Below are 12,221 nucleotides of genomic sequence, written 5' to 3'. Positions count from 1 at the left end.
TCACCCACACGAGCCCCCTGTCTGTTCCTCCAACACGCCCAGGTCCTGCCCCAGGGCCTTTGCACATACTGTTCCCTCTGCTTGGGAGTTCCCACCAGATACTCATAGGGTGTTCTTCTCAGCTTCTTTAGGTCTCTGCTCAGATGCCACCTCGCTGCGACCTTCCCTGATGTTCTCCCACACCTTTAAAATGCAGCCCCCAACCCTCACCTCACACCCACATCCCCAGCATGTCCACCATCCGACACACTTAGTGCTTCTCCCTCACTAGATTATGAGCTCCGTAAAGGGGTGGGATGTTTGTTTTGTCCCCTGTGGCTAACCCAGTGCCCAACACAAAGTAGATGCTTATTAAAGACGCACTGAATGAATGAGACCACAAGTCGCTGTGGTCAAATGACAGAGCCGGGATTTAAACCCAGGCCAAGGCAGTCTCCAAATCCTGTGGCCCCTCTCAACCACAATGGGCCTCGGGTCTGGCAGCCTCAGTTTCCCCAAGGCTGGTAATTATGCCTGGAGCAAGATGTCAAAGGAGTAAACATATTATTTATTCAACCAGTGTAAGTTAAACCAGCAATTCTCACCCTCGGGTGGTGAGGCATTGTTGCCTGCAGACGTCTGTGGTCATCACAACTGGGGGTGCTCCTGGCATGAAATGGGTGGGGTCAGGATCCTGCTTGACCCCCCCACAGTGCCCAGGATGCCCCACCCCAGTGAACAATCTGACCCTGCATTAAATGAATGAATGAAACGCTAAAATGCTTGTCGCCTTCGGCTTGCTGTTCCCACTGTGGTGAACAGAGCCCAGGAAGGCACAGGCCTGGCAAAGTGACTGGACAGATCACAGCCCAGTCATGGCTGGCTACAGGCCTGGAAGGCGGTGTGGTTGTGATGGTCAGGAACCTGGGCTCTCACACCACGTGGCCCGGGTTCAAATCTCAGTGTGGCTACTTCCTGGCTGTCATGAAACCTTGCTGTGGCTCAGTTTCTCCATCTGTACAATGGGAACGATGAGAACAGCATTCATCCCATCAGGCTGTGGTGGCTGATCTGAATGTGTTCGGCATCTACTAAAAAACAACATGAAAACGGGAAAAAACAAGAATCCCTAAGGCAAGCGTGCATGTCTCTGGTGTTCTTGCCCAGCAGCCATAATTATTGTCCTCATGGGAGCATGGGACTGTGGGCCTACTATGTGCCAGGAAGCAACATTGTGTGTCTTTGCCTCAGGAATGCTGGGGTGTGGATATGTCATGAGTCTCATTCAGTCAAGGTGGAAATGGCAGCTGAGAGAAGTTGAGTCACTAGCCGAAGGCCACACAGCAGGTTGATGGCCAAGTCAGGATTTAAACCCAAACTAAGAGATCCCAGTTTCTTTCCTGCTGGCCTGACCCTGTGTGTCCCCATGGACCTGAGTGACACCTCCTCTAGGCCGCCCGTCATAGGTTCAGTCTTGGTACTGGGCCCAGAACTAGGCCTCATCCTTTCCATGTTATGGCCAGAAACAAAGCCTTACCCACCCCCAAACTACACCAACCCCTTTCTTCACCTCCAGACCTTTCTGTGGGCTAGCACCTTCACCAGTAATGCTCTTTCCATCAGCAAACTCCTACACACCCACAAAGCCCCAGCTCCAATGCCCTCTCTCGCAAGAAGCCTCTCCTGGCTCCACCTGGGAAGGTCTGGTTGCTTGTGTATCTGCCACCTGGGCCCTGGTGCTTCTACATGTGGCAAGGGAAGGTGAACTCTGCAGCTTCAAGGAGGGACTTCGAGTAAGTCCCTGCCCCCTCTGAGCCTCAGTTTCTCTCACTGGAAAACATGGAAGGTAATGGAACCAGCTGGCTCAGCATTAGGAGGCTGGAGAGAGGTGAAACAGGCAAAGTCTGGATTAAGCAATGGCCATGGTACGGAGCTGACTCTGGGGAAACAGCCATCACCATCACCATCATTACTGTTACTGCTTTTAATACCATCGTTATTATTGGCCTCTGAGCCTCCCAGGACCAGCGCCCAATAGGCACTTCGCTTGGCCTCCTTCGTGGAGCACAGAGGCTCTGCCTGGCAACACCAGGGGCCCCAGGGAGGAGGTGGGGACATGTGCACTCACACACACGTAAACACGGACTCGGAAACCCACACGTCCCGCACAGACTCTTACCTTCTGCTGCGCAGCCTCCGACCAGCAGGACCACGAGGAGGCCGATGGGACCAACCACAGATGCCACGCCGGGGCCCCAGGCAGGCGCCATGCTTGGCAGCTACCTGCAGCCTCCGGCCTCCGCCCTGGAGGGGGACGGCCCCCCCCCAGTCCCTCACAAAGAGGCCTCGAGCCAGCCGAGCCGCCGAGCGTCAGACGGGGCAGCTTCTGCAGAGACAACGGAGGCACCGTCAGAGGGGAGAGAGGCAATCTGGGGGCCTTCATGGAGGAGGCAGCGGGGGGCTCACAGAGGGGTGGAGGAGAGTCATGGGGTTGGGAGAAAGGGTCGCAGGACAATGGGGGGATCACGGGGCGATGATGAGGCAGAAGGAAAGTGCTGAGCCCCAGCTGAAGGCCTGTGTCCCCCCACATCCCTGTGCTGAAAGCCACCCTCCTTGTGACAGGTCCAGGAGGCAGGGCCTTTGGAAGGGGACTCGGCCACAAGGGTGGAGCCCTCAGGAATGGTGCCTATGAAAGAGACCCCACAGGGCAGGAGGAGGGCCGGCTGGGAAGCAGGAAGCGGCCCTCCCCAGACCCCTGCTCTGCCCGCGCCTTGACCTTGGACTCCCAGCCTCCAGCACTGTGAGAGATACATGTCCACTGTCTCTAAGCCACCAGGCCTACGGTATTTTGTACAGCCCCCAGCCCCTGGCTGACTGCTGATCCCAGGTAAGCCTCCGCTCTGATGGAGCCCGGACCTCAGACCCCCGCCGAGCGCCCAACCAGGACTGAGCACCAGCTCCAGGGGTCCTCTGAATACCCGTTGCTCCCCTCCCAGGCTGGACCTCCGGAAGGACGTCTCTGCACCTCGCCTCAGCCCCTGCTCAGCCCACAGAGAGATCTTCCCCAAACACACCTGCCTGGCCTTGCCCCCTGCCCTGTTCTAATGCCTCCGTGGCTCCCGCTGCCCCCAGAGGAAGCCGCTCCTGCTGATCTCGCTTCCTCCTCTCGTGGAGGTGTCGCCACACTGCCTGAGCTCAGTCCTGCCCACCAGCCTTTGCCCCTGCTGGGCCTTCTGCCGGGACTGCTGTCCCCCCACCACTGTGTGACGGCTCTCAGCTCAGCTGTCACTTCCTCCAGAAGCTCCCCCCCACCCCCCATTCCACATCCCACAGCCTCAGAAATGAGTAAGACCATCATCCTCCACGCCTTCAGCCCAGTTTGCAAATTACATGCTAATGTTAATCACTCAGAGTCTGTTTCTCCCACAAGAATCTGAACCCTTCTAGGGTAGAAGAGTCCCCTCATCACAGGGGCCAAAGCCCCTCCCCAATCTCCGCTGTGGCCAGAGCCAGGGCAGGGGGCCGGGGAGAGGCAGGGAAGAGACGAGGCCTCCACGGCCGGGTCAGCCCCACACCCACCCCAGGCCATGCCCCGGGCGGGTCCAGGCCATGACCACAGGGATGGGTGCCACATAATGATGGGGCAGCCCCTGTGATTCTGGTTCCCAAAATACCCAGCTGCGGTCACCTCGCCCAGCCCCAGAGAGGTTCCAGGAGAAGGCTGGGCTGGTGGCGGCCGGGTCATGGCTCAGGGTTGGGGGTGGGGAAGCCAGGATGGGAGGGTGAGGGTTGCAGATTGGGGGGGGGGGGGCGGTGCTCAACTTGCACATAGTCAGACCACGGACAGACAGGGAGACCAGACACAGATGTATCTGCACAGCCGGGCAACAGAGATGGCAAATAAAGCTTGCACAGAGACCACCAACAGGCCCAAAATCAGACCCCGGACACACAGGGTCAAATAAGACACGCATACATGGTCAGCACGGGGCAGACAATCCACGTCCACGGTCAGACCACAGGCACGGATGAATCAGAGACACATGGGTCCATGCAGAGACCATAGGTAAACGGCACGACCAGATACACACACAGGTCGTGGTCAGGGAGACGACACACATACACCCCTGGGCTGTAGGCGAATAGAAATCGGGAGTCAGATTAGAGGTCTACAGTGCACAGACAGGTAACCAGAATGCACGGACCTCAGACTCAGACGTGTGCACGCAGTCAGGCCACAGGGCCGGGCTGTGTAGGGAGCACGCCACACTTGGATCAGCCAGACAATAAATACGGAGACGCAAGTCAGACCCCCTCGTCTAAGGACACACGCAGACTGGCAACGCATAGCTGCAATCCAGGTGCATACTCAGACATGACCGGCCGGGGACCGGGCAGGTGGGAAAGAGAAGCCAATAGAGCACGGCCCCTTATCCCCAGCCGGTACCCCCACCATGGGCCCTTTAAGAGCGAAAGTGGCCCAAGAGGAAGGTGGAAACCCCAGATGAGGAAAAGAGCGCAAGCCGGCTGGGGGGCTGGGGCCAGGGTGACCGCAGCAGCTGGCCCCACCCACAGACGCACAGCTGCTGGGCACATCTGAGTAGGAGGCATTAGCCCAGACCACTTGGATTAGCTGGGCAGGCCCTCAGAGAGCCTCTGGGGAAACTGAGGCCACACAGAAAGCCTGCAGTCCAGGGGGGCTCACACTCAGGGCTGCTAGGCGCACCATGGACCTCCTGCTCCACTTCTGTGTCCTCCCCCAGAATGCAGGCATGGGGAGGGGCCACCTGCACAGAGGTGACCTCCTGCTCCAGCCACAGCCGCCTCCCCCGCTCCCCGCACCCCAAGAGAGCCAGGGGCAGCCGCCTTCAGAACAGAGTGGCCCCTAATTACCCCCTCGCTCCCGGAGCTCCCGCCTCGCAGGGCCCACACCTTCTCAATGTCTGGGCAGGATGGGGCTGATCCAGGCGCAGGCTCCTCCAAATCTGCCACGCCAGCCTGCGGCAGGAGGGGAGGGCTCAGCGCTGGGGGCTGCCAGGGCCTGGACGGTCCACAGGGAACAGGGGTGGGAGGTGGGGGCAGACTCGAGGAGGAGAGGGTCATGCACTGCACGGAAGAGAAAAAGTTCTGGGGTCTCTCAGGACCCTCTCCTCCCTGAGGAACTGGCCATGCTGGAGGCAGGCCCCTCCCTCTCCCTGGAGGACTCTGGGCGGGGTCTCCTGCAAGGGCTCAGGGAAGAATATAAGTGCTCTCAGCGCTGCCCGATTCCTCCCATTTCCTGCCCCTTCTTCCATCCCAACCTGGTCCAGCCCCATCATCGCCCACCAGGACCAATGCAGCCATCTCCTGCCCTCGCCCCCACAATGTGTCCTCCCCCTGAAGCCAGAGGGTGCCTGAGTCAGGTCCCGCCCTCCTCTGCCCACAGTCCTCCAGGGCTCCCCCCTCCCTGGGGTAAAAGCCCAAGTCCTCCCCTGACCCCCTAGACCCCGCACGACCTGCCCCGTCTCCTCCCTGCCCTCCTCTCCCTCACTCAGCTCCAGCCACACAGCCCTCACTGTTCCTGCCCCAGGGCCTTTGCATGTGCTGTGCCCTCTGCCCAGATTTAATATTATGTGGCTGAGAACGAAAAGGTGAATGGGAACAGGGAGGGTGTCTCCGCACAAAGAGGAGCCTGAGGAAGGGCAAGAAGCAGAACCCAGAGATTCTAGGAGAAAGATCAGGGCAGAGACGCAGGTATGGACTGTACCCACAGGACATCAAGGAGCCCTAGGCAGCCCTGGGCTGGGAGGGACATGGCTGGGTTGGCCCTGGCCAAGCTTCCTCCCTGCCCCTCTTGCAGCAAAGCAGCCTGGGCCACCACCCCTGCCACCGCCAAGAAAGGGAAACTGAGGCAGGCGCACTGGGGCCACATGATGCAGCAATCCCTGAGTTCCTAGACCATGGTGCGGCCACTAAAGAGGGAGCAGCCACCCGTGGGAGTTGCGGAGAATAACTTGGATGGCAAATGAGTCTGGGCTTCAGGGAAGGTGGAGAATGGCCTCTGGACCTGGAACTGGGGGCCAGGGAGGGACCCTGCCCACCGCCCAGCCATCAGTGATCGAGCTTCCTCCCGGGCAGGTGCCGAACTGTCCACGCTTTGTTCTTGGCAGCTGGTGGGAGGCACATGCCCACTTTCACAGATGACAACACTGAGGCTCACAGCAGAGTGGGGACTAGCCCAAGGCCCCCAGCTGGGCAGGACCCTGGGTCCAGAGCCCACATTTCCTCACATGACCGTGTCCTTCCCCGGCCACAGTGTGATCCCAGTAAAGTGGATGATCCTCTCTGGGCCCAGTACAGACTGCTGAGCAGCCTCTGGGGGCTCGGAGGCCTTGATAACAGGGGATGGGAAGATACCCAGGCTAGCCGGCCGCCAGGGCGTGGGTCACGAGATCCTGGAGTCAGCCTTGTATACCCACGCAGAGCAGGAAGCATAAAGGGGCAATTATGACCCCGGGCTGGGCAGCAAACAGGCTCTGTGTCACCCGCAAAAGATGCTGTCTCCCGAGGCTTGAGGACACCCCAGTGCCTCTCCCTGCCCCCAACTCAGGGTCTGTCCTATCCTGGGGGGGGGCCAGGGGCTCCGGTGCATGACCCGACCCTCAGGGGACTTGCACAGCCCGGGCCAGGGAAGGCAAGACCTGTGACACTGGCAGCGGGGGCTTAGGGGAAAGCACCCCCCCATCCTGCACAACCTTCCACCCCCACAATCCCTCCCTTCCGGGCCCACAGACTGTCCTGCTGCCTGGAATGGCTTTTCCAAGGCAGACCCTCAGGGCAGGACCTGGGCTTCCAGCCTTCCTGGATCGCTGTGTCCCCAAAGTGTCAAGGAAGGTCCGCGCTCCAGCTCTGTAGTCACTGGTGGGCTCAAAGTGGCTCCAGACAACCCCCTCTCCCTCCTGGGGCCTCGATGTCTCCTCCCCCACCCCCACCCCCACCCCCTCCAGGAAAAGGGCTCAGGGCGGGGCCAGCCCTGCCAACCTTCCGAGAATGGGCTAACACCGGCCAAGGGATCCGCCTTTAATTAACCATAGATTTGTATTGGGTGCTGTCCCCAAGGGTCGCAGCAGCCAGGAATGGATGGGAGGTGTGGATGGGGAGCCAGGCCCAGTCCCAGAGGGAGGAAATGGTAATGCCAGCCGGGAGCCCCCACCACGTGCTGAGCCCTCTTCTACGCTTCCCATGAGTCCTTCTATTGGACAGATGAGGACATGAGCTCAGAGAGGGGCAGCTGCCCGGTGAGCGGCAGGCAGCGCGGGGAGATGGGGCTGGGCTGAGATCCGAGGCAAGAGACCAGCAATCAACCTCCTAGGTGCCCGGGCTGCCAGGCTTGCCCCTGCAAGCGTGTCTGTCACACCAGCTCCATGGAGAAGCCTGCGATGCCAAGATCTGTACATTCCTGCCCCACTCGTACCCACCGGGGCTCCCAGCTCCTGTGCTCGGCATTCTGGGCCCGGAAGGATGTGACCCTGAGCCCACCCTGCTGCCTCTTCCAACAGGTAAGGTGGCTCCCCAGATGCACTGGGCTGCCTCTGGCCTCTGGGCCTTTCTTAACACGGGTGCCCAGACCAGGTACACCCTTCCCCAGCCGGCCCACCTGTGGACTCATCCTCCAAAGCACAGCCACAGATCTCCCCACCCTAGACTGAATCTTGACCCTTCCTGACCCCCATCCCAGGACCCTTCCTTCACCCAGCCCTGACCTGCCACTCTGGGGCTGGGAGGGATGGTGTGACTCTGTCCCTCCTCTGCTCTCAAACATTCCATGGCTCCCACCAATAGCGTTAAAATCCAGATTCCTAACCCCAGCCTTCGGAACTGCTGACCCCACCATGTTGCGCCCCCAGTGCCTTGTGCGCCCCGTGGGTGCCCCTACTCACTGCCCTCTGGCTCACAAAGGGGTATGAGCACATGCTATTCCTTCTACCCAGCACACCCTTCCTCCTCCCCCACCAAATTTCAGCCTTCACACTCATCCACAGGTCTCAGTTGAGCTGTTATCTCTTCCAAGAAGCTCCCCCCCGCCGACATCTCAGGCTGGATCAGGGCCCCCTTGGGGCTATCCCCACACTCTGTGTGTCTCCCATCATAGGCCTGTCATCTTCCAAGATGGTAGCTTCCTCCCCACCCTGGGAACGTGGGAGAGCCCCTACGTATATCAGAAACCTACTGCATGCCCAGCCCTACTTGGCACTTTACCCACATCATTCCAGTGGTCACATCCATTTCAGAGGGGGAAACTGAGGCCAGAGGGAGACATCACATGCAGGGGAGGCCAGCAAGAGCACAGCCTCCAGCTGGGGCTTACATCTGCTCTGAGGGTCTGCTGGAGCCTTAAGGTATGGAAATGAGGCTTAGGACAGAACAGGCAGGACTTGGGTGGCTGGGATCCCTACCCAGGAAGTCACAGGAAGACCCAACCTTGGGTTGTTGCCCAAGATTGTGAGAAGGAATCCTGGGAAGCACTGGACTCTGGAGGCAACAATAGGGGGTGCTGAGGTATGGGTCTGGTGGGCAATGATGGGGGATAGAGACATGGAGCTTAGGGACAGGAACAGGAAATAGAAAGGTGGGAGCTGATACACTTGTCCTGATCCCCCAGTTTATTACCCCCCCAACAAGGTACAGCATTAACCTGGGATCCACAGACCCGAGGGGTACAGGGACAAATAAAAAGAAGGAAACTTTCTGTGAGTTTGGAGGGGGAGGGGTGGCTGAGAACAGGGATCCCAATCCCAACACCGCAGTCCGGGTTCCCAGCGGAAGGATGCCAAAGCCCCCTATCAGAGCGCCCCTGGGTTGGCAGAAGACTGCCCAAGGCCTGGCTCCGCCCCCGGGAGGTGGAGGAGGAGGTCGGGCTGGGGGCCAGGCGGGGGAGGGGACCCCGCAGAGCATAACGGTCCGGAGTTTTCCTAAGTCCCAGCGACCGGCCTGAATGGGGGTCCGGGGCGGGGGGGACGCCAGGCAGAAGCGGGTTGGAGCTGTCCCTGGAGGGTGGCTGGACTGGCCCGAGCGGAGCGGGGGTGGGGGAGAATGCGGGGGTCCCCCCTCCCGGCAGCCTGGAGGGGGCAAGGAGGGGGTACAAAGCCCAGGGCACACTGGGCCTCAGGGCAGAAGGGGTTCCGGGCGCACTCACCGCGCGGATCTTGGCTCGGAGATCGGGCCCGGGCCCCTTCGGCCGGGCCCGCTGCAGCCTGTCCCTCGGTCTGCCTGGAGCGCGGCGCGCAGCGAGGACTAGGGAGAGGCCAAGGCCCAGCGAGCTCGGCCTGGGGGCGGGCCCGGGGGCGGGGCCTGCGGGCGGGGAGGCTAGGGGGCGGGCACGGGGTGGGGGCTCGGGAGTGGGGCGGGGCCCTGGCCGGAAGTGGGGCGGGGGGACCAGTGGGGAGCTCCATCTGGGGGTACTGGCAGCCCACATGGGGGTCCAGTACAGGGAGGCCTCCAAGGGGGTGACTGTGTTCCCCCAACGTGCACACACATGAGGGGGTGCCCCAAGAGGCAAAGCCCGACTCCCCCCTACACTTTGTAAGCCTGATCCCAGGGGGAGCCCCTACCCTGCTCCCCCCTTCTCTTCCAGGCGCTGATCGTGGCCATGGCAACGGATGAAGGGGCTGGATGCTGGACACAGCCGCAGAGGGCTCCCCAAACACACCCAAATACAGCAGGTCGGAGAAGGGGCAGAAAGATGCCCGCCCAGTCTGGGTTGGATGACAGAGGCCGCGCCCCCTACACACAGAGACCCAGAGGCTGGGGGAGGGGTGCGGGCACAAAGAAGCTTCCCTCCCGCTGGGAGTCCGGCAGGGGTCTGGGAGGATGAATGGGCGACACCGAGGCAGAGTCCCCCACGCTAGCCACAACCCTGAGGGGGGGGCGGAGAGTGCACGCAGGGCCAGATTGGAAACAGATGGGGCCACCGTGCCAGGTCCCAGACACCCCAGGAGTGGGGGGTGGGGGGTGGCGGCTGGAGAGAAACGCGAAAAGGAGGGGCAGCCGCACGCAGGCAGCCAATCCCGGCCGGTGCTGCGGCCCCATGCGGGTTTGAAAACTCCAGCGGAGACGCAGGGAAGGCGGAGGCCCAGCGGGTCCAGGGAGCTCAGGGAAGTGGTCAAGGAGGGCCAGGGCCCCTGATGGAGATCCAGAAACTGCCGCAGGGGGGCTGGCTTCCCCATCTGCTCGGATCCCGGGTGAAAATGCTTCCCGTTCCGCCATTAGAGCTTAGGATGATCCCATAGTCAAAGTGTAGTGGGCTCTTACTGGATACCATGCGCTGAACATGCTCCCGTCCCCCCACCATCACCCCCACTTTCCAAAGGAAGAAGAGGAAGAACAGAGAAAAAGTACTTGCTCAAGGTCAGAAAGAACAGAGATGCGAACTCAGGTTCGGGTCCAGAGGCTGAGCCCTTACCCACAATGCTGCAGGAGGCCTGGGGCCCAAAAATAAAAAACCGCTACAATTTTAAGCCCCTGGGGATAAGGCGGCACAGGAGACAGACAGGCCCCGCCCTCTAGAAGCTCACTGCCCAGTGGAGTGAAGGAGATGGGCTCAGAGGAGGGACACACAGGCAACTGGAGGAGCCCAGGGGAGACCTAGACGTCCACTCCCCATGCCTCTCCCCTGCACCCTCGCTGGGTGGTCTGCCCTTTTGAAGTCCTGAGGCTCAGTTCCTCGCTCTACAGAATGGAGCATATAATCCCACCTCCTCTGGCATTGGGGAGGCCTGTACTGGAGTCCGCAAAGTACCAGGCACACCTTACGTGCTCCGTGAATGTGTGGATGCAGACTTTCCACCTGCCCCCTTTATAAGGAGCCCACAGTGGGTCCTGCTAAACGGATGCTCTGACATCTCTCTACCAAAACCCCGACCCTGGGAGGCACACAGGAGGTGCTTTATGAGGTGGGGCACCTGGCACCCCAGCACCCCGTGGGACATACAGGAGGTACCCTGTGTCAACATGGGTGTAGAATCTGGCAGCATAACCTCCCCCAGCTCGGCAAAGCACACAGCAGGCCCTCAGGAAAGGCCACCAGGAGCGTAGTAGGTGCTTTGCTTGCATCTGCATGCTGACGGCCCAGGCACAGGGCTCATGCAGACCTTGGTTTGAATCCAGGCACTCCCCATGTGATCTCAAGCAAGAACCTGCACCTCTCCGGGCCTCAGTTTCCCCATCTGTAATATAAGCCACACATCAGGCACTCGATGAATCCAGTTGTCAGGACGCCCAGGGCTGTGTGATCTGGGGCAAAAGTGCCTGGGGACCCTGCTACCCTCCTCCCCAACTGGTCCTGCCCCATCTGGGTCTCTTGCCCATGTCTCCCTGGAGATGACCTCTTGCCTCCATGCAACGGTGGTGACCACAGCCACCTCCGTGGTCAGGGTGGGGAGATCTGAGGCAGGAGGAAGATCTGGCGCAGGAGGGAGGCCTGGCCTCTCCCAGCTGAGTGACCCATCTGCACAGCTCCCTATACATTCGTCATCAGCTGATCACCCCACATGTTACCAGCCTGGTCACCGGCTGCCTCTCCCACCAGACTGTGACCTCAGGGGGCAGGGCTGGAACTGTTCCTGTCGGAGCAGAGCACCTCCCCGGCACCAGGCCTCATGGCACACAGTAGGTTCTCAGCAAACATTTACATAAATAGCCAGGACCCTCCTCACCCAGCAGAGCCCTCTCCAACCTTATTCTCCCCCAAAGGCCACACTGTGTGGCGCGGCACCCTCGGGGTACAGCAATTTTCACCCACTTTTTTTTTTTTTAACATTTTTGAATACCTACTGTGTGCCAGGCCCGGTTGAGGCACAGGGGACACAGCAGCAACGAAGATTGAGAAAGATCCCTGCCCTTATGGAGCCGATGCTCCGGTGCAGGCAACAGATGGGAAATAAAAGAAAGAAAACCCGCCGTGGGTCAGTTGGTGGTGAGTGCTACAAAGATGAATAAAATGTGTGTGGGGATGTTCACTGAGGTGGGATGCAGTATTAAAGGGAGGTGTGTGTGGGGAGGGGGTGAGGAGGTGACATCTGAGCTAAGACCTGAAAGAGTTGAGAGAATACAAAGCAGGAATGGATGGCCGGGAGGAACACTCCAGGCTGAGGGCACAGCCAGTGCAAAGGCCCTGAGGCAGGACTGTGTCTGGCAGGACAAAGAAACAGCGAGGAGGCCCATGTGGCTGGAGCAGAATGAGTGAGGGGGACAGAGGGAGGAGG

The 12,221-nt window shown here is 60.2% G+C and overlaps 1 protein-coding gene across 9 annotated transcripts in view; it reads right to left on the bottom strand.

The window, feature by feature from the left end:
• PTPRS (protein tyrosine phosphatase receptor type S) overlaps positions 1-12,221 on the bottom strand; it is a 99,354-nt gene that overhangs the window by 59,191 nt on the left and 27,942 nt on the right. For 8 of the 9 annotated variants that reach the window (XM_054505015.2, XM_054505018.2, XM_054505019.2 and 5 more), the window contains exons 1-2: positions 9,155-9,283; positions 2,159-2,365 (exon numbers count right to left, since the gene is read on the bottom strand). In XM_054505015.2, coding sequence (XP_054360990.1) covers positions 2,159-2,249 — 91 coding nt within the window. In that variant the 5' untranslated portion in view covers positions 2,250-2,365; positions 9,155-9,283. Of the gene's footprint in view, positions 1-2,158; positions 2,366-9,154; positions 9,284-12,221 lie in introns of those variants that run through there. The other variant, XM_054505016.2, reaches the window with a different exon arrangement.

The sequence above is a fragment of the Mirounga angustirostris genome, unplaced genomic scaffold, assembly GCF_029215605.1.
Source record: "Mirounga angustirostris isolate CCGP_5_RB_7025 unplaced genomic scaffold, mMirAng1.0.hap1 SCAF_1, whole genome shotgun sequence".
Taxonomy (NCBI): domain Eukaryota; kingdom Metazoa; phylum Chordata; class Mammalia; order Carnivora; family Phocidae; genus Mirounga; species Mirounga angustirostris.
The sequence above is the reverse complement of the archived record's forward strand: the minus strand, read 5'-3'. Positions and strand labels throughout refer to the sequence as shown.